The 27,841-nt window shown below is 40.4% G+C and overlaps 15 protein-coding genes across 15 annotated transcripts; 6 read left to right on the plus strand and 9 right to left on the minus strand.

The window, feature by feature from the left end:
- Positions 1-326: 326 nt before the first annotated feature.
- PAS_chr2-2_0037 (AP-1 accessory protein) lies at positions 327-6,950 on the plus strand (the record flags this gene model as incomplete). The annotated part of the gene is made up of 1 exon (XM_002492134.1): positions 327-6,950. The coding sequence occupies one exon, from the start codon at positions 327-329 to the stop codon at positions 6,948-6,950; it is 6,624 nt and encodes a 2,207-aa protein (XP_002492179.1).
- A 33-nt stretch (positions 6,951-6,983) lies between these two features.
- PAS_chr2-2_0036 (Mannosyltransferase, involved in N-linked glycosylation) lies at positions 6,984-8,825 on the minus strand (the record flags this gene model as incomplete). Its single annotated transcript, XM_002492135.1, has 1 exon — positions 6,984-8,825. The coding sequence occupies one exon, from the start codon at positions 8,823-8,825 to the stop codon at positions 6,984-6,986; it is 1,842 nt and encodes a 613-aa protein (XP_002492180.1).
- Positions 8,826-9,119: 294 nt separating this feature from the next.
- On the minus strand, positions 9,120-9,563 carry PAS_chr2-2_0035 (Hypothetical protein; the record flags this gene model as incomplete). The annotated part of the gene is made up of 1 exon (XM_002492136.1): positions 9,120-9,563. The coding sequence occupies one exon, from the start codon at positions 9,561-9,563 to the stop codon at positions 9,120-9,122; it is 444 nt and encodes a 147-aa protein (XP_002492181.1).
- Positions 9,564-9,740: 177 nt separating this feature from the next.
- Positions 9,741-10,634, plus strand: PAS_chr2-2_0034 (Alkaline phosphatase specific for p-nitrophenyl phosphate; the record flags this gene model as incomplete). Its single annotated transcript, XM_002492137.1, has 1 exon — positions 9,741-10,634. One exon carries the CDS (start codon positions 9,741-9,743, stop codon positions 10,632-10,634), a length of 894 nt encoding a protein of 297 aa, XP_002492182.1.
- Positions 10,635-10,842: 208 nt separating this feature from the next.
- Positions 10,843-11,301, plus strand: PAS_chr2-2_0033 (Phosphorelay intermediate protein; the record flags this gene model as incomplete). The annotated part of the gene is made up of 1 exon (XM_002492138.1): positions 10,843-11,301. The coding sequence occupies one exon, from the start codon at positions 10,843-10,845 to the stop codon at positions 11,299-11,301; it is 459 nt and encodes a 152-aa protein (XP_002492183.1).
- Positions 11,302-11,999: 698 nt separating this feature from the next.
- Positions 12,000-14,300, minus strand: PAS_chr2-2_0032 (Cytoplasmic protein of unknown function; the record flags this gene model as incomplete). Its single annotated transcript, XM_002492139.1, has 1 exon — positions 12,000-14,300. The coding sequence occupies one exon, from the start codon at positions 14,298-14,300 to the stop codon at positions 12,000-12,002; it is 2,301 nt and encodes a 766-aa protein (XP_002492184.1).
- A 168-nt stretch (positions 14,301-14,468) lies between these two features.
- On the plus strand, positions 14,469-15,125 carry PAS_chr2-2_0031 (uncharacterized protein; the record flags this gene model as incomplete). The annotated part of the gene is made up of 1 exon (XM_002492140.1): positions 14,469-15,125. One exon carries the CDS (start codon positions 14,469-14,471, stop codon positions 15,123-15,125), a length of 657 nt encoding a protein of 218 aa, XP_002492185.1.
- Positions 15,126-15,203: 78 nt separating this feature from the next.
- On the minus strand, positions 15,204-17,000 carry PAS_chr2-2_0030 (Sorting nexin family member; the record flags this gene model as incomplete). Its single annotated transcript, XM_002492141.1, has 1 exon — positions 15,204-17,000. One exon carries the CDS (start codon positions 16,998-17,000, stop codon positions 15,204-15,206), a length of 1,797 nt encoding a protein of 598 aa, XP_002492186.1.
- A 244-nt stretch (positions 17,001-17,244) lies between these two features.
- On the minus strand, positions 17,245-17,700 carry PAS_chr2-2_0029 (Subunit of the ARP2/3 complex; the record flags this gene model as incomplete). Its single annotated transcript, XM_002492142.1, has 1 exon — positions 17,245-17,700. The coding sequence occupies one exon, from the start codon at positions 17,698-17,700 to the stop codon at positions 17,245-17,247; it is 456 nt and encodes a 151-aa protein (XP_002492187.1).
- Positions 17,701-17,872: 172 nt separating this feature from the next.
- PAS_chr2-2_0450 (uncharacterized protein) lies at positions 17,873-18,295 on the minus strand (the record flags this gene model as incomplete). Its single annotated transcript, XM_002492143.1, has 1 exon — positions 17,873-18,295. One exon carries the CDS (start codon positions 18,293-18,295, stop codon positions 17,873-17,875), a length of 423 nt encoding a protein of 140 aa, XP_002492188.1.
- Positions 18,296-18,412: 117 nt separating this feature from the next.
- Positions 18,413-19,300, minus strand: PAS_chr2-2_0449 (uncharacterized protein; the record flags this gene model as incomplete). The annotated part of the gene is made up of 1 exon (XM_002492144.1): positions 18,413-19,300. One exon carries the CDS (start codon positions 19,298-19,300, stop codon positions 18,413-18,415), a length of 888 nt encoding a protein of 295 aa, XP_002492189.1.
- Positions 19,301-19,475: 175 nt separating this feature from the next.
- On the plus strand, positions 19,476-21,239 carry PAS_chr2-2_0028 (Putative protein, acetyl coenzyme A transporter; the record flags this gene model as incomplete). The annotated part of the gene is made up of 1 exon (XM_002492145.1): positions 19,476-21,239. The coding sequence occupies one exon, from the start codon at positions 19,476-19,478 to the stop codon at positions 21,237-21,239; it is 1,764 nt and encodes a 587-aa protein (XP_002492190.1).
- On the minus strand, positions 21,236-22,147 carry PAS_chr2-2_0027 (Hypothetical protein; the record flags this gene model as incomplete). Its single annotated transcript, XM_002492146.1, has 1 exon — positions 21,236-22,147. One exon carries the CDS (start codon positions 22,145-22,147, stop codon positions 21,236-21,238), a length of 912 nt encoding a protein of 303 aa, XP_002492191.1.
- A 1,026-nt stretch (positions 22,148-23,173) lies between these two features.
- Positions 23,174-23,716, plus strand: PAS_chr2-2_0025 (Hypothetical protein; the record flags this gene model as incomplete). Its single annotated transcript, XM_002492147.1, has 1 exon — positions 23,174-23,716. The coding sequence occupies one exon, from the start codon at positions 23,174-23,176 to the stop codon at positions 23,714-23,716; it is 543 nt and encodes a 180-aa protein (XP_002492192.1).
- Positions 23,717-23,782: 66 nt separating this feature from the next.
- Positions 23,783-27,307, minus strand: PAS_chr2-2_0024 (Pyruvate carboxylase isoform, cytoplasmic enzyme that converts pyruvate to oxaloacetate; the record flags this gene model as incomplete). The annotated part of the gene is made up of 1 exon (XM_002492148.1): positions 23,783-27,307. One exon carries the CDS (start codon positions 27,305-27,307, stop codon positions 23,783-23,785), a length of 3,525 nt encoding a protein of 1,174 aa, XP_002492193.1.
- Positions 27,308-27,841: the final 534 nt, after the last annotated feature.

The following is a 27,841-nucleotide window of genomic DNA, read 5'->3' on the forward strand; positions in this document are numbered from 1 at the left end:
GAAAGATGAATATCGAATGCGCTTTTGGTACTAAAAGTGGATTTTTGGAATGGCTGCTAAAATATGTCAAGTCTGACTGTATCAGCTTTTTTTTTTCTTGAGGAGATTCGGCAGATAATCCAAAGTGAAGGGCGAACGTGTCCAGGGCGAGAACCAAACACCATTGATGAAGACACGACTATCTGGGGCATTGGATAGGTAGTCGAAGGAAGGTCTAAGAGCTAACACTTCTTTCTTATTAGATAGAATTGTGAGTTTTGGAACTGACTGCCTAACAGTTGAAAAACCTTAAGATGTCAAGTGATAGCTTGGCTACAACGTCCGAAATGGATAAGACCAAATTTATGTTTTCTTCGGCTGTGTTGTTCCCCAATTCAGAAGAAGCATCGGATATTTCTAAAGCTCAAACCGACCTTTATTCCTATCTCTTTCAAGTATTCAAATACCTAGAATACAAGAATTCCATGAATATCACAGATTTAGACTTTCTGATGGGTCAAATACACGAGACTGTTGGTTATTTCACCAAAAATTACAGCTCAGACACAGATACTATTGAAATTTTGCAGGTGCAATCAATGAGGCTTTTAGGTAAGGTATACACCAAATTATTTGCCCATTATATGGAAAATAGCAGTGATAAAGTTTCAATAGGTTTAATTGAGTTAACAAATCGTTGTTTGGATCCACTGACCGACGGGTTAAAGAAATTGTCCATGAGATCTAATTGGTACTCAACCATCAAACATCTCAACATTGTTATTTTGCAACTGTTGTTCAGCAAGTTTAAAGGCTTTTTGAATAGTTTCAAAAGTACTACGTTGACGACTTTGTATAAATATTTGAAAAAATGCACGGACAACTATAATAGTTCGGTCGAAAACTCGACTTTCAAAGCCAATTACTTCAATGACATGATGCTGTTAATTGATATTATTCTAATGAATGATTCCAGTGGAACTAACATTTTAGATTCAAAATTGTACAATAGACTTTTGAAGATATCTAAAATTGTTACCACTAAGAAGCCGAACATTGACAACTTCCTGGTGAAAGAAGGCTATGTATATCCCATTCAAAGTGTGACATTTGCCAATAATTTTTTGGTGTCATTACTGAAATCTGACAAGTTTGTCCTATCGATAAAGTCTAAAAAAGACAGCTCAAAAGACGGATCGCTGTATTTGCAGGCACTAGCCCCACATTTATCCATTCTACGTGAAGCCTCGAGCTCCAATTATGCCCATTTAAGACTTGCATCCTCTAAGAACATCGCTGACTTGCTATGTTTTTACTATATCACTTTTGTCATCCCTAACAAATCCAGCGATATTTCTTCAAATTCATTGAGCGCATGTTTGAACGTTATATTCGACGCTTACACAGCCATATCTTCCGATATAAGGACAAAAGTTAGCCAGTTGGAAGTGTTTGTTCAGTTCATATCCAGCCTCAATATTTATCACAGGACCAAGGTTGTTTCGTCCGATGGAATAAATTTTGTGGCATCTACCTCGTACGCTATTATCAACTTTATTTTGAATAAATTGTTCCTCTCTACGCCTTCAGTTTCAAAAGATGGAAGCAAACTGAACGTTGTGATCAATGAAAAATCTGATTACAACGATGCATTAATGACTCTTACTCACTTGGGTTATGTTTATGATGCTATCATAGCACAAATCGACTGTGATGCAAATTGCCTGCTTCTTCTTACTCGGTTGGTCTCTAATGAGGCCCTGTTTGCCACAAGTAATGTTTACCTCCTTTGCACTTTACTGGATTTCGTGAAGAAGTCTATTGTAAGCTTGGATCAATTTGTGCTGTCTCACCAAGAACTCGAGGGATCTGAATCTTTCGATTTAGTGAAGTTGCTCTCTGAAAAGTTGTATAAACTCTCCGACAGTACCAACTTCTACGTTAGAGTTTCCGCCTGCGAAACCTTACTAAAGCTGATACAGATCAAACCTGAGTTATCTTTTGACATTTTGAACACATCTTTTGAACAATTATCAACATCATTAGAAAGTAATGAGAACGAAGGCAGCTTGATCTTAAATGAGAATCATGGAAGAGCTTTTATCATATCGACCATCCTAACTAATCTCAGAGAAAAAGACTACATTAGCACGGATTTTGTTCTAAAGACACTATCACTAGCATTAGGATACTTGAAAAATTTTAACTCCTCTGTTGTCGTCAATAATATTTTTGGTTCAAGCTCTGCATCTTTTATTTCAGATTTTGGCTATGAAAGGCAACTCGTAAGTTGGATTTTGATGATCGGACTGTTCAATTATGCATCAAATGGCTCTGATACGCAGAGTAATATGCTGTTGTTGGATAACTCCAACTATATGTCTTTCTGGAAGAATCTCTTGGCCCACAATATTCCCTCCAATTTTGTCAAGATTGATTCTACAAACAAAATCACAAACCTTAACGAAATTAAAAAACTATTGGAGATAAAAAATTTGGCATTGACATCTTTATTGGCCTATATTACTTTTTTAACTTCGTGCAAGGCTACCGATGCTATTCATAACCTGAAAAATTCCGATGAGACAACATTATTGTCTCCAGACCTGTCTAAGAAAATAAACATGATCCTTAACAAAAGCTTCACGTTTATCACTTATCTTGAAACCCAACTGTATGATTTTGTTCTGGACTCCCATGTGAAGCAGCAAATCATTTTAAACAAGCTAAGAATTCTACAAAGCTATTGCAAGCTACTTCCTTTCCTAAATATAAGAAATGAATTTAACTCATCGATTATGCTTCAAATCGTCAAGAATTTCAGTGATTCAAGTCTCTACGACTATGAACTAAATTTGAGCGAGTTCAACAGTGTAAAAGATCTCAAAAGGGCAACTAAAGTTGGAGCTGAATTCGATGAATTATCAATTTTTCGCATGAATGACGGATTAACATTTGGCCTGACTAGCAAGCTCAATAGATTTCAAGTCGAAGATTTGATGGTTAAAGCTACTCAATTTGCAAATATATCTGCTGACAACGAAGTCGATTTCAAGCGACTGAACATCAAGTCGTCCTTAGAATCAAGAAACGTTAAAAGCTTTTTCAATCCGCTTACTGTATTTGATGAAACATTTGAGACTTTTGTCTATAGACCAATTCACCACAGTCTTTTGAACGATTATCTCTTGCTCTTATACAACGGATCTGAAAATATCGGCTATTCAGAGAGCGAGCAATATGCTCCCAGTGTTGACACCATGGTGGTAGATGTTTCTATTGAGCTCTTCGCATCTATCTTTCCTTCTTTGAGTTTCAAGATTCAGCAGTCAGTTTTGGATTCTTTGAGCAGTCAGCTGAGAATTGAGGGTAGCAAGATTTCTCCAAGGAAGAGGGTTGTCTATTTCAATACAGCTGTCACCTTGCATTCGATGTTGTCATACGCTGAGAAGAATAAATTGCTGTTACCGTTAACAACTGTTTGCTCTATCGTTGAATGCATTAAGACACTCAACAAGCTAACGTCTTCACTTGTTTTTTTGAACTCTGAATCGGTTGGATTGGCATGCGGTGCTCTGGAGCGAACAACTGAAAATACCAAATTCATACTAGAACAAGTGGACATCATTGTCAATTCGATTGTACAAGACAATAATCCCATTGCAAGGTCATTTGCTGTTCTTTCACTGTCAACCATTTTCAAGCACAATAATTTTATCAATGCAAAAGGGATCCTCGATGTTGTGTACACTTTGGTGATGGACCCACATCCCGGTTTGAGGCAGGCATCTATAGATGCGCTAATAAATATTTTGGAGAGCTATCCCCAACTGGAGTTGAATATTAACTTTGTGAAAATGGCTATATCCAAATTACTGCTTATCTGGGTGAAGGATGACCTTGCAGATAGCTGTAGTTCGACCATATTTTCTAACCTCAGTTTCACGCTCATCAATAACCCTTATCCCTCTTCGATAAAGCTGCTAAGAACTATAATCAATGTGTTGGGTCCTAACATTTCTTCCTTGAACGCCCAGATCCAAGAATTGGTTCAGCAATTAATTTTGAGCTTTATGTATTTCACAACTTATGACTACGCCCATATCTCTCAGGAGATGCTGATATTGCTGGAAGAACTGTCTATATATGACAAACAGCTCATCGAAGGATTTGTTTATGTTAAATTCCTGAAGTTTGTTTTGGTAAACAATTTCATGGTTGGTGTTTATAACTTCAACTCGGTTACACTCACTCTCGATGATAATGAAGATTTAAATACCAACTCAGAACTTTATCCAGTGTCCACGAGTTTGAGGGTTTGGAAACTGGCTATTTACTCTACCCTTCAGTTTTACAAACTTCATATCAATAACTTAGAGTCTTCTAGAAAGTTGATTGATTCCAAGTTCAAAAATTTGATAATTATTGCATTAGAAAATTCACCGGAAAATTCTTCTTTGCAGTCTCTATTTCAACTTTGGTTCCACAATGGCTTAAGCTTTTACGGGGAGAATGAGGCAATGTCACAGAAGCAGATGTGGTTTGAAAAGCTTTTTGAGCTGTTTCATATGACTAAGACGGAACTGCAGAATGAACTTTTGGAGATTTTCCGGAAAAGGATAAAAAATGCTGGGGTCTACTATGAGTCAAAGAATGTAGCTTTGAGGGGCAAGAGAACAGGTCAAATTTTGGCGAAGAACTCTTCTTTGAGTCGCCTTTCAACGAACACTGAAATTAGCGACGATAATGATGAAGAAGAACAAAATGATGATAACGAGACTGATGATGAGGAAGAAGCCCAAGAGGCTCTAGCTGGTACAGGAAATACAGAGGAAGCACCCAAAGATTCTACTCTTGGTTCCAAGAGATTGATGGACTCAGGGGATGAGTCTCTAAACATTATTGAAGACGAGGATACAAACTGGAAATTCAAGCATTTTATACTGAAGCAGTTTATTGTTTTTATTTCGTTGGCACGAAATGATAGTAGACTGAAGACATTTTTGGCTCAAAGAATATCCGATGTGATGAGAATTTCTTTTGTTGCATCTACTTCCAATATCATGAACCTGAGATTGACAGGAATGTCATTGTTGGGTGATATCATTGACATTTTTGCATCATTCAAAGACCCTCTTTATCCCGAAATGTCCATATTAGACCAGCAACAGGCTCAATTGATAAGTTCAATTGTTCCCGCTTTTAGCTCTGATTCTTGTGTTCCATTGGCATGCGATGCTGTTATCATTGCAAGCAAGCTTATAAGTTGTAATATTTTGCCTGTATCCAGGCTTCAGCGAATCACTCGAGTCCTGACTACAGCTTTGGAAGACTTTTCAACTTTTGATCCCAATGCTGGTGAAACTCAAGGGCATATAAAGATCGGGTCCGTTCTGATACCCAGCGCCAAAACGCAACTCAAAATGAAGCTTGCTGTCCTTAATGCTTGGGCACATCTGAAAATTAATTTGCAATCAGACGACGTTGAACTTTCGGAGCTGATATCAAAGTATATTGACATTTTAGTTCCTATGTGGATATATTCATTGAGAGAGTACTCTCTATTGGCCTATGGATCAAAGTTTACTTCTGATAGCCATCAAGCCTCAAGCAAGTTGTTGTACGAGGAGTCGTGGCCTAACTTCTTGGAGGTAATCGGAATTGTTGTGCACGAAGACCAGTCTGTTCTTTTGGATTTTCTCGGGGACGATTCAGAGAACTTTTTGTTCGTAATTTTTGCAGAGGGTATAGAAACCCTGGTGAAAGGTTCGGCCAATGCCTCCACTCCAAATCAACCTCTGTCTCCAGAATGCGTTAAGGTACTAAGAAGTTTCCACCACATTTTCAAGTTGAAGCCGTTATCGGCTTTACTTGCTAACGATTCCGTTTTCATCGAATTCATTGATTTATTCTACAGATTGTTACTTATTTTAAACCACGAATCGAAGGTTTTAATCTTAGATGTTCTTGAAAGTATTAATCTGGATTCGTTCCACGATCCTGACAAGCTATTCGAACTATTGAGATTGAGCTATTTACCTGTTATTCAAATTCTTCCGTTTGTGTCAGAGAAGACTATAGAAAGAGAGAAACTTGGACCATTTTCTGATAAGGATCTGACTTTGTTGAAAAAATCATTTAGCTTGCTTCATAAGTTAATCAGCCATCTTCCCGAAATGATCCAAATTGATTTGCTATCTTCAATGTTATATGTTATAAGCTTATGCTTCGAGTTGAACAATACAGATATCATTTCAGTCACTTTGCCATTACTAAAGCTGGTAGTAGTATCACTGAATTCGAAAGGAAGATCGGATATTTTGATCAAGTTCTACAATGAGATAAAACCTGGCCTGTTGAGCAACAAACACTCAACTCTGATAAGAATGATTTTACTGTCGGCGGAAGGCACCTTTTTTTTCACCAACGAGGACTGTGAGGTGTTTGCACAAGATTTGTGTAAAAGTTTGATCTCCAAGCAACAACTAACCTTTACGACACAGTTTGTTAGAAATGTCGTCAAACAAGCAACAGCTGGAAACGTTGATGGTGCTAAAAACATTGTGCGCAAGTTGCTTCCTGCATTGATAAGCTTGCTGAAGAATAACTTGAGAAAAAACGACTCAGACAAAATTGAAGATCCTAGACTGATTCTTGAGATTTTCATTGTCTTCACCAAGCAACTGACAGACGAAGACAATTTGAAATCAGCATTGGGTCTGACTTTGCCGTTGATACTCTGGGTGGACGATAAGGTTGGAGATGACGATGTGAAAGTAAGAAACTACTGCCATTCTAAGCTATTGGATTTAATACAATTTAACCCGGCCTTATTTAAGGATTTGGTCAACACGTTGAGTGAAGAAGAGAAAGAAAAGACTGAAAAATTAGTCAAGTTACGAGTCAACAATGACTGGTCTTCCGATACGGACGAACAAGAAAGTCACATTGAGTTGAAACAGTTTGGTTGAGCGTATTGAAACATATGTACAATTCCTAATATTTTAACTACTTTTCTTTTTCAATAGACAGTAATGCTGGTATCTCAGATTTGTCTTCATTTTTCTGTGGAAGCGTTTTGGAAGATAAAGGATTCTTCCCAGGCCTCTGCTGTGATCCTGATCTATGAACTTATCACAGTGTACCAAGGACCAATCATCTAATAAAACTGCGGGATCTTGATCTGAGTAGGATGGGGCCAATATTGCTATTTCTTTTTGTTCAGAATCCACAGCTTTGGAAATGTCAACGTAAAAATCACACTCCTCAAAGGGGATGACCTTGTCGGATTCAAAAAGATTTTTGTTATTATACAGTTCTCTTGGTATATTAGACATGGAAGAAAGCCTTGAAACGGATTCGTCAAAATCACCTGGTAACATCCCACTAAAGCCTGACCTAACAAAGCGTAGACGCATAGAAGGAGGTAGGAAAAATGAAGAAGGATAGTGATACCATTCTCTACCAACACATACATTTTTTGGAGTATCTGAAGCAAACTGGTCCAGATGTTGATAGACAAATAACGGAGCACTATAATGCGAAATAAGAGCAAAAACTCTTAAGACGGAGATAACAACAATAAATGATGAAAACAAGATGATAATCGTGAGATTAATTGCTTTGTGAAGAACCCTTTTGTTTGGAATAAATACAGTTGATAATAATGATGGAATTCGAATCAATTGATGAGTAGCAAATGCAGCACCCAAAGTGATAAGTGGATAAATGGGGTAAAGAAACCTTTCCTCTTTGTGTGGTTGGGTAAAAAATATGACAGACCAAAGGTATAGTGGGGCAAACAAAGTTATAAGTTTATTAGAACCGCCCTCATGCCCAAAAAGTTTAACATTGGAACTCCTCAAATTGAAATCGGGGAGAAAGTTAAATATTAGCAGCAAGGGCAAACTTGCATATCCCAACAATGCTAAGAAATTGAAGTTTAGCAGCAAATTGAGGATGTAGTATGAGACTGGCTCAGTGCCAAAAATATCAGGACCAACAGAGTCATCGGTATTCAAGACGTTGTAAAGAACAATGTTAAGAGGAATTAATTCTGTTTTGTTGTAACATATTGAGTCAATTTGGACCACATATGCAAGGATAAGAAGGACTATGAACACGCTTAGAGCGCCAATAACAGCCAATTGATGCAATTCCTTGTAGTAAACTTTTCGAACAAAAATGGTGATAGCAAAGGGCAGAGCCAAAGCTAATGCGAAAGGCCATCCTAGTAATCCACCCACTGTGTACCAAAAAACTGCCTTTGCTACTATCAAATATTGACTGGAGTTGTTGAGAGAGTTGGCTAGTTGTTGTTTGTGAGCTGGTGAGATGGCAGCAGTCTCTCTGATTGTGCGCATTAATGTTGGTAATTGTAGGTAATCAATGACGTATCTAATGGCAAAAGTGTGACAAACCATAGCAAAAGAGGATGGTAATAAGGCTATCGTGCTATGAGACATTCCTGGAGCAACGGTTGTAAATAGAAGGTACCAGAAACTGATCTTACTGCTGACATTTTTCTTCAAACTATGGTACAACTTGACTTCTGCAACCAATGAAAAAATAACCAGCAGTAGTCTGAAAAAGTAGAAAAAGTAGTAAGAAGGGATATCCAGGAACAATGGTGGATAGCCTGCTATCCAAAGTGGCACTAGATAGGACCAAGATCGGATGGCATACTCTGGAGAATACTCCCAAGTCTGTTTTCCAAACCCTCTAAGCATGAAGTTGAGTGGCTCCCAGTAGTTGAACACTTCATCACAGTCTGAAATAATACCATAGAAGGTTGATATCAGTCTCAGATAGAAAAGGCCAAACAACAAGAGCCTGTTGGAGAACATGTATGTTGGTTACTGTAAAAGGAAGAATCGAGCGACGGAAGGCCACCGGAGAGGAGGTTAGTGGGAACCGTTGGGCGGGTGATTGAAACAACAATGAATAAAATGAATAAAATGAAATGAACGGGGAATTAGTCCAACAGTCTACAAATGGTATCAGCGTAACGAGTAGTTGTAGTGAATCGATTGTGGTCAATGTGATCGACACTCCTCAGCTCCATATCGAAACTTTATGCATGAACACCATTAATGGACAATAAAAATAATATATTGCTCTAGTCTTAATAAATAAATACTTCATTTGGTCTCCTCCTCATCAGGCCCAAACCTGTTACGTGAGTTTGCGTACATCAGTCCGCTGTCCCTGTCAATGTGTTTACCGAATAACACCGTTTGAGGAGGATGGAAAATATCTTTGTTGGAGTAAGTTGATTTGACCTCCCACCATGGGACGTCCTTCATGATTTCTCCCTCTCTCTTGTAGTAGGCAAACGTTCTTCTAACTACATTCCTGTCCTGTTCGGCTTGCAGTAGAGGCATCAAATGAGCTCTGGCCCACAGCTTTTCTCTTTTCAATTCGATCTTCTCTCTGTTTGCTAAGGAAATCTGATAGAAACCGTATCCGGTAGCGGTACAGAGGCCAAGAAACCAAATAACAGGCCTGAAACCACGTGAGGGTAAATTTCTCTTCCACTGGATGGGTGCATACCCGGAGATGGGTGGTAAGTCTTGGGTAGCCATATCGTTAGTTGTGGTTCTGGATTTGACCAATGGAGTTTTTGTTTTTCGAGAGTGGTAGTTAATTGAGCGATGTTAAATGGCGGATGTTGAAGACGATGGTACTGTACCTTATCAGATTCCACCTTATTGAGAGATTGTTCGCGCAAAATAGGCACCTTTCTCTCTATTTTACCGATTATGGCTACCAAGATTGACTCAAAGGAGTCAGCTGTTGGACTATTAGCGGCCTATGACACTTTTCTCTTTGACTGCGACGGTGTGCTATGGTTAGGTGATCATTTGCTGCCCCACGTCGTCGAAACTTTGGAACTTTTGCGATCTTTGAAGAAAAAAGTGATATTTGTCACTAACAATTCCACGAAATCTCGAAGACAATACACTGCCAAGTTCGCCAAATTCGGATTAAATGTCACAGAGGAGGAAATATTCGGGTCTGCATACGCTTCAGCTGTTTACTTGTCGACCATTGTGGCTCTTCCTAAAGAGCGTAAAGTTTGGGTTCTGGGCCAGTCGGGAATAGAGGACGAGCTGCATCAGCTCGGTTATGAAACTCTGGGTGGATCTGACCCGGAATTAGATAGAGAGTTCAACTCCGAGTCTCCACTATTGAACGTTGATCCTACTGTCGGAGCTGTTGTAGCTGGTTTAGATATCAAGGTCAACTACTACAGATTGGCTGCTACACTTCAATACTTGAGAGATCCAAAGGTAGAGTTTGTGGCTACAAACATTGATTCCACTTACCCACAAAAGGGCAGAGTTTTGCCTGGGGCAGGGTCAATTGTTGAGTCTGCTGCTTGTGCTTCGGGAAGACAGCCCGTTGCTTGTGGGAAACCCAGCCAAGGGATGATGGCAGCAATTAAAGCTGTTCATCAGTTTGATCCCAGTAAAGCAATTATGGTAGGCGACCGGCTGAATACTGACATGAAGTTTGGAAGAGATGGAGGGCTGGCCACATTATTGGTCTTAACAGGAATTGAAACCAAGGAAGGTCTAGACTCTTTGGCTCCCAATTTGAAACCTACATTCTATGCTGAGAAGCTAGGGGACCTGTTTTTGCATAGCAAATAATGTGAATAATTTATAGAATGCATCTACTATGCAGAAGATAGTTTTAGAAACGCCACAATGCATTTGTAAGTAGGTCTCCCAACCAGTCCAAGGGAGGGCTCCCTCACAGGTGCCGCATCTCCCCCCACGTCACCCTCGCGAAGCTTCCGATAGCGTGGAATAACCCCCCCTTCGATTCCTAGACATCTTTCAATAAATCCAACTAATAATGGCTAACGACATATCAGTATTAGAGGACTCGGAGTTGATCAACCTCAACATCTTTACGGAATTGCTAGTCATGGACGAAGATGAAGAGGATTTTTCCCAAGGGTTGATCACCACTTTTGTTGAACAGGCTACGGCAATCTTTCAACAGATAGAAGAGGCATTGGCAAATCCCACAAAGACTGACCAAGACTTGGTTAATTTGGGAAACCTGGGTCACTATCTTAAAGGCTCAGCTGCTGCCTTGGGTCTGAGCAAAATCCAGTATGAGTGTGAGAAAATACAAAACTTTGGAGCCAAGACTCCATTGGATGGCATAGGGCCGAAGTCATTGACGGGCACTCCAGAGGAGATCAATGAAAGCTGGTGTCAATGTATTCAGGACTCTTTGGAAAATGCTAAGGAATATTTTGGACAGACAAGAAAGCTATTGGCGCAGTATTATGGAGTAGGTATCTAGAACAAGTATCATAATTTATTACTTATATACTACACACGTTATTCTTCATCTTGTTTCTTTGTTTCAGCAACGACGTTGGAGTCCAGTATCTGGTACGTGACAATGAGGGCCATAGCGACAAACCCGAAACCTACAGCGATTGAATTGAGCTGAGTATCCGTGATCATTATTGTGGTTGTGGTTGGTGAGGTGGAGTTTAAGAAGAGATTGACGGATTCTCAAAAGAGTTCGAGGGCTCTATTCTCTTACCTCCTTCCCTGAAAGGGGATCGTTTGTCTTTCTGGTTTGTTGCGCTGAAAGGGCCTCGCGAAACTATGCCCTAGAATTCTTGTCTGGATTTAGACGGCCGCTCTTTCTTACCATTCAATGAGGGCTCCTAAAAGTTTGGAGGACATCCTTTTTGAGAAGGTAGGTACATTCTTCGTCATAATAAGAATAAGGCATCCATTTCTAACACCCAGCTTATGCAAAGTGTAGCATTTCACCGATTCGTACGGTCCATACATGCCAAAATAAACGGTTTACCTCCCCCACATGTCCAGGACAGAATGCAATACAAAATGAATCATATGAATCAGTACGACTATCTTTTCCATCCAACATCATATCAAAAGTTCAAGGCTTGGAGCATTCTTTTCGGTCAGGAACTGCGCAAAACATTCCGCATATAAAGCCAATGCATTCGAATATCAACTTACTCAGAAGGCGGTTGATACTATGCTATCCTTTGTTGGTTTCTTAAAACTCTTTTTATTGACCATGGTAACATCGTCAGTTGTTGCCAAAATGATATCCTTATCTGTGCCAAACTTGAAGTTGTCAGCTATGACCTTTGAGTCATATTTCTTTATCAAGTATGGATGACTATCTCCCTTTTGCAGTTTCCGTAACGACCAAGATACAAGATAAGGTCCAGTTGATGAGACAATAGTTTGTGCTTTACTATCCAATCCGTTGTTGAAATGGGCTTTGGTGAAACTCAGGCCTGCTCCTGTCTGCATCTTTATGAATGCCACATGTTCAGGAGCTAGTTGCAAAATCTTGGGGTGGGGTTTATTATCCTTCCCATAGGACTTGGTGTAATAGCTCCCAGAATTATCACCCTTCACTTTAGTATCCACTAGCAATAGATATGTCTTGCATGTAGCTAAAATCCAGCGTCCGTCGTTGCTTAGGTCAATACCAATAATTGGCTCACCCAATCCAGGTAATTGTGTCTTTGCATTGATTCCAACCCGATTATATAGCCGAATTTCTCCAGTGGCACTACCCACTGCAACATAACCATTTTCGGTCGTGGCCAAGGCAGTGAACTTGGGGTTCTTTCTGTATACATTGAATTCACTTTTCACCAATTTATCACCCGACAGACGAGGATCAAGTTTGAACATGGATTCCTCTGAAACACCCAAGAAGGTTGGCTCTCCTGAGATCGTGGCATATTTAGTAGTTGGTCCAAAGTCTTCCAGATCTAAATCCTCCCTACCTCTCCATTCTTCAACGACTTTTCCGTATTCAAGATCCATCTTGTATAATGTATCTTGCTGAGTAGGGTCTTGGATGATCATAGCTTTATCCCCTTCATGAAGCATCATCTTCTGAGGAGCTAATTCTTTGCCTTTGATTGTTTTCAAGTTTTCAATAGCTGTGTAAAATTGGAGACCATCGTCCGTAGTCTTGAAAACACCTAACTTATCACCTCTTGAAACGTAAGACCGATCGTTTTTAATACCGACTTTTAATTCTTTATTAATGTTGTGTAGATTAGCCCTTTTGGGTTGCTTCTTCAAAGATGGGTCATAATCATTATAATCCTGGTCATCATCAGAAAATCCTTTAACCTCACGGCGTCTTATACTAGTACCTGCTCTATCAGTATCACTTTCGTCTTCTGATTCATATTCTTCTGACTCATCTCTCTCTTCATCTTTCTCGTCTTCTTCAGAAGAGTCTATGTCCATTGCTTGAAATGCCTCGATCATGTAATCTTTATCAGCATTTTGCTTTGGCAACCATTCGGACTGGTTTAATGTTTCCCACAAATATTTCATCAGCTGTGATTGGAATTGGGACAGGTCATCGTAAGACCGAAACTTGATTAACCACGAAGCAGGTTTGGATGAGCTTAGGTCAGAGAAAATAAATGAAGTATGTTCAAAGTTAAAAACTGGGTTCAAATCGGAATCAATCTTTATCAATAAATCAGTATTCTTTACGTTCAAATAGTACGTGAAAGCTTTAGGAGACACAATCCTCACAATGGCATCGGCAGCTTTCAATTTAAAAACAGAATCATTCGGATCGTAGAGTCTCAAATCTCCTGTTACAGTGTACAACTCGTTTCCTTTCAAGATTTGAGAGTTGAAGAACTCCTCATCATCGTCGATTACATCATGAAATTCTTCTTCGTCATCTTCGTCCTTCTCTTGATTCTCAGAAGCACCTTTTGCATCATCAGATTCAAACGCAGTTTCATGTTTCACAATAAATTCTTTCAAAGAGTCTAGAGAAACCGTTGAAGAATCTTTTTTGTACTTTCTTTCATATTGACATTTATAGAGAGTCTGCATGAACTGATCAACCAACGTTTCGTCTACACTTTCATCGCAGATAAAATGAAACTTGTCCCCAGGATCGCCATTCAGATCATTCCATGTAATCTGCCAGGAATTGTCTTCATAAAGCTTATCAAACTGCAAATTCTGGTCAATAAGAAAGGACCATTCTTCATTGTTCACATCTTCCAACTCCGAATAGTCATTCCCAGTAAGCTCCTCATCGTCACTCAAATCATTACCTTCTTCATAAGCCTTGTTGAGTACTAGCTGGTAATTGTGGAGAAGTGACGTGCGCCGAATAGATGCCACAACATCGTTGTACAAGCACTCAGACTCTCCCTTTGGAGACTGGATGGATCTGACCAAAAAGAGTTTTCCCAAGGGTATCATGATAAGTTCGTCTCTGGGAGACGAACCAAAAAACTTTTTGATGATGTTCATGTAGTAGCTGATTAGAGTAGTCTTAACTAAGTCGACTTTGTTTGGTGCTGTTACAAAGATACCAAAACTTTAGATGTCGATCATGTGACGTCTCCAATGGGAAAAACAAAATAATTATAAAGATCAGAAGAGACTAAAAATAAAACGTTTCTCTGCTTGTGACTCTTAATGATTTTGAGCAAGCTGTCGTTTAGACACGTCAAATCAAGGATTAGCCAGCCGTATGTTAACATTAGTGTATTGAGGCCTTATTCCTCCAAAAAGAGTGCAAACAAATGGATTTTACCAAACTTGACAAAACTTAACGAAACTAAGGAACACACAGTGACAAAACAGAAAAGAATAACGAAAAGTGGTTTAGACGAATCAGACAGAGAGCTTTTAGTGTCCTTGAACTCTGGACCTCGTATGCATGCTGATTGGAGGAAAATGAAAACGCTTCCGGAATGGAAAAGGCAAAAGTTTGCACTTGTGGAAAAGCTGCAAGGGTCCAAGTGGAACCCCAAAAAGAAGTTGAGCAGAGATACAATCGAAGGAATTCGTTTACTTAAAGAGAAGCTACCCGAGTTGAAAGCTGATTACTTTGCCGAACAGTTTCAAGTTTCACCTGAAGCAGTGAGGAGAATCTTGAAATCTCGATGGGAGCCAACTTTGGAGGAACGGGAAAACATAGAGGAACGATGGAAAAGGAGGGGAGTTAAGCATCTACAATTGAAAATTAAAGAACAATTATTAAAGACAGTTAAAGAAAAGGGGGAAAAATCCGAGGACGACCGGAAAACAATTGAAAGCGAGTTTGAAGATGATGTCATTGTTAATAAATAATCTTGTGTCCCAAAAGCTTGGAAAGGCCGAACTAGGAGCAAAACTATTGCCTTGTATATAATAAACAACTGATAGTCATCAATTGGTTTCTCTGGTTTTGGCTATTTCCTGCCATGTTTCGTAGTTCTTAGAAAGGAAGTCCTGTATCTGTCTATTGAAGTGGTTGATCAATTGCAGAATCTCCTTTTTAAACCAGATATGGAAAGATTCCAATTCTTTGATAACTTGAATATTGATGTATCTGTTATCGTCTTTGATAAGGCGTTGTTGTATTTCCAATTGCATAATTCTCAATTTGCAGTCATGGATCTCTTTATGACGAGTCTCCTCAATATTATGGTCCGTCAGAGACACTAAAACTTTATTCAGTTTTTTCAATCCAGGAATTTTCCATGACCGAGATTCCCTCAAAGACTTGTTTATTGATGCGGCCAAATCTGCCTCCGTAGGGGAGTCACTCGTACCATGATGGGTCGTTTTTGGATCATCAGATGGCTGAGCTTCTTGATCCAAATGCATTTTACTTCCATCAACTTCATTGTTGGTAGTGGCAGCAAAATTTGCCACGGACGCTTCCAGCGTAGAATGATCTTTGTCCTGTTGTAAAAGAGAGTTCAAGCTGGCTCTTTTGGATTCTAGTTTGTCTGTGATATATTTGAGTTGACTAAATTTATTGCGATTGAAATCCATCAATTGTTTTATTACTTTGATAAAATTCTTCAGCTCAATCATCTTGTCTAAGAATTGCAAGTTTAGTATGCTAGTGAGAACACTAAGGTTGAAAAAGTTGCTATCGAACACTCTTCCTATGTGTTCCAGAAATACATTGTCTTGCAGTAGGGATAGTGAATTGAACTGGATTCCTAATTCCTTGGAATCCAAAGAGTTTTCGTTGGAGGCTTGCAAAATTCTTCGGTTTAATCTGATAATATTATTGAGTATGATTTCATATTGGCTGAAATGTGCACGATATTGAAGGAAAAGTTTCATTTGCTCACGCTCGTCTTCATTCTCATAAACATCTAGCGACGTAGGTTCAAAGTTGCCGGCGTTATTAATGTTTATGTTAAGTAAATTGTGGGGTACAGGTAGTGTCAAGTACATATCATCATGAAGTGACGCCATTGGGTCTCTTGGAGATAGTCTATAGATAGAGCACGACTGCAAACCATCTATACTATTGAGATAATCATGGAAACTTGAATTGGGATCCAAAAAGGAAACAAAAATAGGGCAATGTCGTATTTCGTCATTCTCTAGACAGCGATTGAGAAACACTTCCAGCAGTCTTCTTCGCTGTTCAATAAAGTTTTTCGAATTTGATCCAAAGTTTAATGAGATCATTTCAGTCCCGCCTGAGTTGCTGGAGTCGGTTGTGTCATTGATTGCTGAATGGGTGGGTAAGGATTGATATGTTCCACTTATGACCGAAGCAATGGAGCTTGTGGCCAGGTTAGATTTTAAAGACTGTTTCTTGGGAACAGGCGGTATAATCTTAGTGGGAAGAGATTTGACTAGCATATTCCTGAGGAGTTGAAATTCACTGTATCGTCGTTTCACAACTAAGTTGTCCTCCAGTCTGATTGAATATAGCACAAAAGATCTCCCTGCATGTGTTTCATAGGTTTTCTCCGTCTTGAATATTTCTGCATGTAAATGTGGATACTTGTCCAAATACGATTGGATTCTTGATTTAGTAGTGTGAAGATTCAGGGTTGCATTATCGTTGAGTGTCTTATCGTGGGGAAGACTAGTTTGGTTGCTTTGTTTGTTCAAGGAGTTGCCGCTTTCGGTTTCATTTATGGGCAAATTGACAAATCTGCTTTCGGTGTCAAAGGGACTATTATCCTCCTCTGACAGTGACATTGAAGTCATGTTCGAAAGTTAGGGGCAGGGTTTGATACTAGAGTAGTTGAAGGGATCGGCACTTGAGCTAGAAATGGTAGGGAGGTCAGATGTTGGTTACAATTCGCGATTAGATAAGTATGCCGTATTGGGTGGGTCCAAGGAAGTGAGTTCTAGTAGGAAGATCTCTCGTTCACTAAAAAAATTGCCTCCCCTCCAGGGCTGCTCCTAACTACCTACAAAAAACAATTCCACATATCGTAGCATTGCATACTTAGACAAACCTCTTGTCACTTAGATACCGTACAATGGATCCTTCTCCTGCAACCTCAATGGTTTTGTCAAACCAGTTTAACAAAATTCCTGACTGCTTTCTGCCCTCCCCGGAGCCCATTCCCTTGTAGAGATACTTGACGAGCACGTCCTGTTGGTCCGCATCCAGTTCGCCAATCGTAGACGATATATCTGACTGTTTCACTGACGAGAGAGTCTCAATCACTTGCAGGAGATATATGTCCTTGGCTACAGAGTCGGCTCCGTATGGCGGATCTTGAAGTAGAAACTTGAGGGCATCAATCGCTTTTCCCTGAGACACCAACGTACGTGCCTGCTGCACTTTTTGTTCAACAACTTCTGTGGGAACTTCAGGAACCGCAGGTTGCAGTTCTTCTGGTCTCAGAGTGAAGTCCGGGTCGTATGCGTCAATATCTATTCTTCTCCAATCTTCCATGGTCTCGTTACTTTTGTCGTAAAGGGGCGGAGAAAGTGCTGATTATATAACCGAGAAGACAATGCGTAGAAAAACGGATACAGCTTATATAATCACAGAGATCCGGATCAATCTCTGATCGAGGGGAGGGCTTACAAATGTGTAAAGTGCAAGTGTATTATGTATGTATGCTTTATTTTCTACTCTTCTTAGACGATACTCTCTCTGTGTGGTCACTGTCATTCTCACTATCATTACTACTAGTCTCAGCTTGCTCATCGTCCCCTCTGGCCGATTCTTTGGGCTCTATGTCCTCAATGTATTTGTCAATAAAGTCTAAACATTGGTCTCTGATATCCCTATTGGTCACTAGCATCACGACCAAGCCGTCACTTCCTACTTCATATTTCAACTGTCCTTCATTAGGATAAGCCACTTTTTCATCAAAAATGTCGAAAAACTGGTTCATTCCAGTAAACGTGGAGATATTCGAAAGAAATCGTTCGTGAAGCTCACCATCTGGTATTTCTTTGGACTGAACCACCAGCGTTATTCTAAAATCATTTTCTAACTCATCTTGTTCCGGAACTGGATAGTCCTCTTTATTGGAGGCCATAGTGGTTTTGCTTTAAGAAAGTGATACGAAGGAAAAAAGGGCAAAAAAGAAAAAAAAATACTAACCGCGATGGATGTTGGATGTCAATGAAGATAGCTTCATCTCTACAGCATCTTACTAGTATCTTCTTTGACCATTCCATCCTCCTCTACGGTTATCTCGTTGATCAGAAGATCTGAAATTACCTTGTCCCTCTCTGCCTCCACCACCATGGCTTCGAAAGCCTCCGGAGCCTGCCCCTCCTCTATATGCCCCACGATTTGAACTTGTGGAGTATCTCTCTGGGGGAGGATATCTATCATATCTTGGAGCCTGTCTGGTAAGTTTTTCTATTTGACGTTTTGTGTAATGACGACCACCTAAACCACCTCCAAGACGCCGAGGTTTCCAATTTTTCACAGTTCTACCTCGTTCAATATCTACTAGAACAGGTCGGTTGTTGATTTTCAATGATGAAGAGTTACGATATGCAGTTCTGGCATCGTCTGGCTGCTTGAATACCACAAACCCATATCCTTTTGATTTGTCTGTGTTTACGTCTCGCACAACACGAATTCTGTCGATTTCTCCAAAAACACCCAAACTGTTCTGCAAATCCACCTCAGTGGAGTTGTAATCTAATCTTGCAACAAATATAGTCCTCGAAGCATCGCCAATCATGTTGAGGTCCTTCTCAGGGTTCCAGGCGGCCAGGTCTCGCTGCAATTTTTCTGCTTCCAGTTTTCTCTTTTCTTGCTTCAATCTCTGCTGCCGTTGTTGATTACCCTCTGTAACTGTATATGGGACTTCTTCGTTATATTTTTTTACCAAATCAAGTAATCCTCCAACTCCCTTTACTATCTTGGTTCTTCTTTGTTCTATTGGATAATCCACAGGCTCCAAAAACTTGAAAGGAGGCTTCGGTTCAAATAACTTAGCTATAACCGGAGGAAAAGTAGCAGCAGAATCAGAAGATCTAACATTAACTGATGCTGTTAAGCCCTTACTCTCTTTTATAGTATTCATTGGGTGTTCATTTCAATTCCTTGCAGTGGAAGGCAAGAGAGTTAAGTAAGATCTTCTATTATATCAGAATTTCGAGCATTTTTAGTATCCACGTATAATTTTGATACACCGTGTCTGTTTGGTGCACCTATCAGGGGGAAAACTAATTCGGACTGAACTCAATTGATACTCCATAATGACAAGTGAGAAACAAATGTCCCTAGACGTTTCTTCTAGTCATAGACACGAGGACGGAAGTGTCGCCTTACCCAAAATAGGTTCCACACCTTCGCCAAGTTGCCAGTATAAGGAGGGAACCTTCTCTGCTTATGAAGACGAAATTGTAAATGAGCTAGACTTCCGCCAGATCGAAGACACAGAAACCAGCGGGAACTTACCTGTGATAGACAGGCCACAGTTTGCATTACTAGTAATGCTATACTTGATCCAAGGTGTGCCAATAGGGTTGGCATTTGGAACAATCCCGTTTCTCCTTAAGGGGAGCAATTTATCATTCTCTCAAGTTGGAGTATTCTCATTAGCATCGTACCCTTACTCTCTAAAGTTGCTATGGTCTCCTATTGTTGACTCGTTATATTTTAAAAATATCGGACGCAGAAGATCATGGATTATTCCAGTGCAAGCTGTCAGTGGATTAATGCTTCTTTTTCTTTCAACTCAGGTAGATGCGTTGTTTCTTGATCTTGAAGCTAATTTATACAGGCTGACTATTGTGTTTTTCATTCTGATTTTGCTATGTGCCACTCAGGACATTGCAGTAGACGGCTGGGCGTTGACAATTCTTTCTCCATCGGCACTTTCGTATGCTTCTACAGCCCAGACTATAGGATTGAACACAGGCTATTTCATGTCATTCACCATATTTTTAGCGTTCAATTCTCCAGATTTTGCTAATAAGTATTTTAGAAAAGTTCCCTCAGATGTGGGCCCAATAACACTGAGTGGCTACTTATATTTCTTTGGATGGATATTTCTTTCAGTTACTGTGTTTTTATGGTTCAAAGTTCCAGAACAGCCTGCTCATTTAAGGCACGTCAGTAAGAAACACGACGAAGAAGAAGCTATAGAAATGTATGACCTAAATGCTGCACCAGGAACTAGTATGACTTCACCATTCAGGGATCTGGAACCCAGCTCAACGTTTGAGTCTTTAGTCAGTGTTTACAAAAAGATGATCAGAGTACTACAATTGCCAAACGTTAAACTGTTTGTAGTGTTACATCTCATTTCTAAAATTGGGTTTCAAGTGAATGATGGGGCGACAAATTTAAAACTATTAGAGAAAGGTTTCACCAAAGAAGATCTGGCAATAGCAGTTCTTATTGATTTCCCGTTTGAGTTAGTCTTTGGATATTACACCGCAAGATGGTCTGCTGGAGAAGAACCTTTGAAACCGTGGAGGTATGGATACATTGGCCGATTGATTGCCGCCATGCTGGGTCAGCTACTGGTATGGTCATTCCCTTCCGGAGGAGTCACAACCCCCTACTTTTTTGCAGTAATTTCACAGCATCTATTGGGTTCATTCATGAGCACTGTCCAATTTGTTTCAATCTGTGCATTTCATACACAAATTGCGGATCCAACAATTGGAGGAACCTATATGACAACTCTAAATACACTGGCCAACCTGGGAGGTCAATGGCCCAAGATAATTGTTTTCACTTTGATCGACAAATTCACTAAAGCTAAGTGTATCCTGCCAGCAACCGTAAAGGAACCTACATTATCACAACTAGGAAATACCTGCGCTAATGCTCACACGAAAGAACTTTGTCAATCAGTAGGAGGAAAATGTCAAATAATTACAGACGGATACTTTGCCACAAACGTACTGTGTATTGCTATTGGGTTCCTTCTTTATTTTGGTTGGATCAAGCGAACGGCGAACCACCTTCAAAGTTTGCCAAGCACTGCTTGGAGAGTGCACCAGGACTAGCTCTCTTTTTTCATAAATCTGGGAGCAATATAAACTGTCATAATACCCAAATAACTCCAAAACAGTCCGAACAATTTTTCACTCATGGAATGAAAATAGATACCAGTCATTAACAACATCCATGTCCATAGAAAACATAGACATAGAACTAAAATCTCAGGATAATCTCCTAGCACCTGTAGAGCTTGGGTAAACTGTCTCTTGCGGATGGTAAGAAGTAGCCTCTTGAACACATTCGTGTGATGTTGCACAATATTTACCTCGTGAGCCAGTGAGTGAGTAAGTTCAATCATTAAAAATATCCACGAGATAGAAAGCAGAAAAACATGACCTGAAGGATCATGTCCTCCAGTCCATTCACCTTTTATAGATCTGCACGTGCTTGAACTTATGATGGCCTCTTGAACCAGCGGTTCGGAATCTTTCTTACTAAAAAACTCTCTAAATGCAGGAAACCTTTGAATATACCTTTCTGCTTGGATGGTGGGTATATTGGAACATTTTCCACCCGTAAATACAAATAATCTATCCATAATTGGCAGACCAAAGCACCATTGGGTGAAAACCCACCACCATCCGGTTATGAGTGCGAGTCTTACTATAGTTACAGGCTTTATCTTGACACCTTTTCGTAACTTTGCAACGCAGAAAATAGTGAATATGATAAGATTCCAGCCCCATCCGTTTTTGACAAAAACCATATTAACCAAATTCCGCTTATCAGTGAAATAGTTATTCACTTCCTCGGAAGGCGAAAACAGATAGATCAATTGCCCCAACATCAGCACAACTAGTGGCAACAAAAGTATCACCAACTCTCGAAGAGCCAAACGGGAAATGCTGCTAAGCCTCTTGGCTAACGAGTTAATTATCCCCAAATGCTGCTCATAAGTGGCAGTATTGTCCATCTTTCTAATGGGGCACTAATTTGCTAGGTCTAATCTGACAAGTTTAAGGATAAAGTAGTGAACCTTTACACCACCTGAGTGCTACGCTACATGCGCTGATAATCTCATTCCTGACAGCTACTGAGCTACCAGACGAAGGAATAATGGCAGAAATAGAATCCAAAGACTTGCCTACTCGATGGGAGGTCGAGCTGGAGGTATGTTGTATATCTAATGGGTGCTGATTTTGACTTTAGAATGTTTTGACGAAATATTAACCTTCAACATTTAGTTTGTTCAATCATTATCCAACTTACAGTACCTAAACTATTTGGCCTTAAATCGTTATCTTGAAGACGAGGTATTTCTGAATTATTTGGAATACTTGGAATATTGGAGGGAACCAGAGAATGCAAAGTATTTAGTGTAAGTTTTTATTTTTTTTTACTTTCTGCAAGATCATAGGTGCTAATTCGATAGATATCCGAATTGTTTACACATATTGACTTTACTAAAGAATGAGGAGTTTCGAAAACAAATTAAAGGTATGGATATAACCTCTACGCTGATGAACGACATGGTTGATAGGTGGAAGGATATTCCACAGGTAGTGAATGGAGAGGGAAAACAGAAAACAAAAGATAATGAAAACAAAAACGAGGAAACAGACGACAAGCGGAAAGAAAATATAAACGAATCTCAAGTATTGAGTGAAAATGGCAGCAAAGGGTTGGCTACTGTCAAAGCACCCAATGAACCAAAAGAATTGCATGGTAATGTGGACCTTTCCCCTGGGATAAGACATTCTCGATCCCAGTCTCCCATGAATGAATCCCCAACCTCGGAACAGGCTTGAAATTATCATTTGTAGCATAGCATAATATATTTAACCGTATACGGTAATTATCTATACCAGACTGGGTTGTGGAAACTAACTTGAATGCCAGTATTTCTTTCCCGCCTAGAGAATCTGATTATCAGCTTTTTAGGTTTTCGCGTGTCAATTAATTCGTAGTTTACACTAACACGCATCAAACTCCAAATCAAATGACGGAGCCACTGGGAGAAGGACATGCTCTGAACGATGCCCTACGATCAACGCAGGAATTGCTTTCAGAGCATAACGATAATTTGGAAGCGGCGGACTACCCAAAACAGTCGGAGGCAGACAGGAATATTGCACTTGAGAAAGAACTCTCCCAGCTAAACAAAATCAACGACACATTGGATTCCGTATTGGAATCGATAATAGTCACCAACGCAAACATTGAGCGAATAATCACATCTTCTGAACAGTCCAATAAACTAATCGAAACATGGGCGAAGATCCTATCACAGAATAAACATACCTTTGAACTACTGGAGGATGACTCGTGGCAGGGATCATCAAGAGACATTGATACCTGGAATTCCAAGCTTATGGAATTGACAGAACTTCAAAGGAAGCAAAAAGAAATACAGGAAAGATTGGGAAGGGAAAAGGATCAGGAGTTGAAACAAGAACAACAGGCACAGGCAAAGAAAAGAGAAAGACAGGAAATGCTCCAAAGAAGACTTTACGGAAGACGGTCCACAATTAGGAAACAGTAATGGTATAATCGTAATAATATATTATAGTATAATATAATAAGAATAATAAAACATACAGTCAAAGGTTTACTCAGCCTTGACGATTTTGGCGATCAGGTCGCTTGCATCAACAGAGTCGTTCTCCTTGACTGCGATCTGTCCAATACGACCAGCAACAGGGGAGGAGATAACCATCTCCATCTTCATAGCAGATAGAACTGCAATTGGATCACCCTTCTTGACTTCGCCATTTTCGTGCACTCTAACCTCGACAACGACACCAGCCATTGGAGCACCAATCTCGTTAGGGTTGTGAGCATCAGCCTTAGGTCTAGTGATAGTTTCAACAGCGGCATTCTTGTCCTCAACTGTGACCTTTCTCATCTCACCGTTCAACTCAAAGTAGACTTCTCTGGTACCAGATGATTGAGATAGCTCACCAACAGCCATACACTTAATGATTAGAGTTTTTCCTTGCTCAATGGTAACATGTATCTCTTCATCAATTTTAGGAGGAGATAAGAAATGTCTGGTTGGAAGCACAGACAGATCACCATATAATTCTTGTTGCTTCTTGTAGGCTTCGTAAACCTTTGGGTACATGTTGTAAGAGGCAACGTCATTCTCAGTAACCTTACTGAAACGAGCCTCAAGATCCTCTCTAATGGCAGGAATGTTGTATGGCTCCAAAGTCAAACCAGGTCTGCTAGTTAGCTTTCTTCTTTTACCTGAGATGACATTTGTTCTCAATGGTTCAGGGAAACCTCCATATGGAGTACCCATTAAGCCTTCAAAAAAGTCAAGAACAGAATCTGGGAAATCTAACTCAGATGCCAATCTTTCGACATCTTCGGATGACAATTTATTAGATACCATGAATTGAGCCAAGTCACCAACGACCTTAGAGGTTGGCGTAACCTTTACAATGTCACCGAGTAACCTGTTAGCTGCCTCATATGCCTTCTTAGTTTCAACCCATTTTTCTCCCAGACCAACTTGCTGAGCTTGGAAGAGTAAGTTAGTCAATTGACCACCTGGGATTTCATGCTGGTAGACTTCAGGGTCAGGACCCTTAAGATCAGCCTCGAAACATGAGTACAAAAGTCTCATCTCGGCCCAGTAAGCATCAATCTCTCTAGCATTAGCTTCAGGGATACCAGTCTCAATTTCTCCATCTAAAGACGCAATGAAAGCAGACATTGAAGGTTGAGAAGTCATACCAGACATGGAGTTAACAGCACAGTCCACAACATCAGCACCAGCTCTAGCACAGGCCACCATGGAGGCAACACCAGTACCGGCAGAGTCATGGGTATGAACGTGGATTGGCAACGAGGGGAACTTTCTCCTCAAAGCAGAGATTAACTGTTTGGCAGCAGTAGGTTTCAACGTACCAGCCATGTCTTTTACAGCTAATATGTGGGTACCCATCTCAACAATCTCAGTGGCCAGGTTGATGTAGTATTCCAAGTTATACTTTTTACCTGGTTTCAACATGTCTCCGGAGTAACACATGGTGGCTTCAACAACACCTCCAGCTTTCTTGACAGCGTCAACTCCGACCTTCAATTGCTCGATATCGTTAAGAGCATCAAATACACGGAAGACATCAACACCAGTGTCTTTGGCCTGCTTAACAAAGTGATCAATAGCGTTATCTGGGAGAGAAGAGTAGGCAACACCGTTAGCACCTCTCAATAACATGGAGAATGGGATGTTTGGTACAGCTTTACGGAGTTTGCGCAATCTTTGCCATGGGTCCTCGTGCAAGAAACGCATGGAAACATCAAAAGTGGCACCTCCCCAACATTCCAGTGCAAAAGCGTGATGCAGGGCGTAAGAAGTAGCTGGAGCAATATTTAGTAAGTCAATAGTTCTAACACGAGTTGCGAGCAAAGACTGGTGAGCATCTCTCCAGGTAGTGTCCATAATCATACAACCAGGGAAGGCACGTACTTGTTGAGCAAATTGTTCAGGACCTTTCTCCAACAAAAACTGTCTCCATCCATCAGGAGGAGGAATAGAAACATCAATGACATCTCCATTTATGTCAGTGATTGCGGGGATATCAGCTTCCTTATGTAGTTTTGGCAGACCCAATTGTCCCTTGATTGAGGAACCATTAACAGCCAGATCACCTAAGTAAGCCAGCAGCTTCTGAGCTCTGTTCTGAGAAGTCAACATTTTGAACAATTCTGGGGTATCATCAATAAATGTAGTCCAACATTCGGAGGTCATGAAAACAGGGTGAGTCAGTAAAGCCAACAAGAAAGGAATGTTGGTCTTAACACCTCTAATTCTGAATTCAACTAAAGCTCTGATCATCTTACGACGAGCAATCTCGTAGTTAGAGCCAGAAGTGGAACACTTGACCAACATCGAATCATAATGGGGAGAGATGACGGCACCAGCAAACCCGTTACCACCGTCAAGTCTGACACCGTTACCACCAGAAGATCTATAAACTTCGATCTTTCCCGTGTCTGGTTGGAAATTCTTCGTAGGATCTTCAGTGGTGATACGACATTGAATAGCAAACCCACGTGTGGTGATTTTTTCTTGCAATAAGCCTAGTTGTTCTAACGAAGCACCAGCAGCAATTTGAATTTGGGCAGCTACTATATCCACACCAGTGATCTCCTCAGTAATGGTGTGCTCAACTTGAATACGAGGGTTAATCTCAATAAAGTAGTGTCTGTACTGGCTGTCCACCAAAAACTCAGCGGTACCAGCGTTTCTATAATTGGCAGTCTTGGCTAATTTGACAGCGTCATTCAAGATTGCATTGCGGACCTCAACTGGGAGTGTCTTTGCAGGGGCAATTTCGACAACCTTTTGGTGTCTTCTTTGAACAGAACAATCTCTCTCAAACAAATGAATAACATTACCGTAGTTATCAGCCAACAATTGGACCTCAATGTGCTTCGGTTTGTCCAAGAAACGTTCAATGAAAACAGTACCGTTACCGAACGCAGTCTTAGCCTCACTAGAAGCTCTAAGGAAAGCATCTTCTATGTCATCTCCTTCACGAACCACACGCATACCTCTTCCACCACCCCCAAAGGCGGCCTTGATGATAACTGGGTAACCGTATTCCTCAACAAAAGCTGTAGCCTGAGCAACGTCTTCAATTGGACCCGGGGTACCAGGGACGGTTGGAACATTGGCAGCGTAGGCCAAGTTTCTGGCCGAAACTTTGTCTCCAACAGCGTCGATGACGGTATCGGACGGTCCAACCCACAAGATACCATTTTCCTCGACTTTTCTAGCAAACTCCGAATTTTCAGACAAAAATCCGTAACCTGGGTGAATCATGTTAACGTTGTGCTTCACGGCAATCTTGATGATCTCGTCAATTGCAAGATAAGCCTGGACTGGAGAGTATTGGCCACGCTCACCGATGACATAAGCTTCGTCAGCCTTCAATCTGTGCATCGACAAACGATCCTCGTGAGAATAGATGGCCACCGTGTTCATTGAGAGCTCATGGGCTGTTCTAAAGATACGAATTGGAATTTCGCCTCTGTTGGCAACCAAAATCTTGTTCATTGTGCCCAGAAGAGACGAGTCACGTCTCAGCTGGTACAGCGGGGAGTAGTCTTCTTCGGCCATATCTGAAGGAATTGAATAAATATCCTGTCTTTTGATTTAGAGGAGTGATAAAAAAAAAGAAGGTATGGAAGCCAGAAGATTGGTAGGATAAAATTGCTGGACCCACTCACATCTTTATATATCGATACCAAGGAATTTTTACCGCCCAATTTGCGAAGGTCGTGTGCGGGTGAAAGATATTGGCACAACCGATCGAGAGAGCGAGCGAGATAGAGAAGGGGAGTATGTCATAATCTTTTTTTCTTGGACAGAAAAGACCGGGGGTTCCTGTCTGTTGCTTAATCTCAGCAGGCAGGGGCATAGGGGGTTTGATGAGAGCGAATTAGATACAGGTACGGTTAGATGGTTTGGAGTGAAGGCCCGGCAGTGTGCCCTCTAATTGGCACCTTTCGAGTGGAAAAAGTACGGAATGAGTCAATAATTGGTCATCCATTCACAAGGCTAGCTCAAGCTGTAATCGGAGGATTGTCGGTGCAGGTCTATACGATGATGGTGTGTTTTAGCCCAAAAAAGATTATGAGTTTCATGCACTAC

The sequence above is a fragment of the Komagataella phaffii genome, chromosome 2 (genome assembly GCF_000027005.1).
Source record: "Komagataella phaffii GS115 chromosome 2, complete sequence".
NCBI classification, from domain to species: domain Eukaryota; kingdom Fungi; phylum Ascomycota; class Pichiomycetes; order Pichiales; family Pichiaceae; genus Komagataella; species Komagataella phaffii.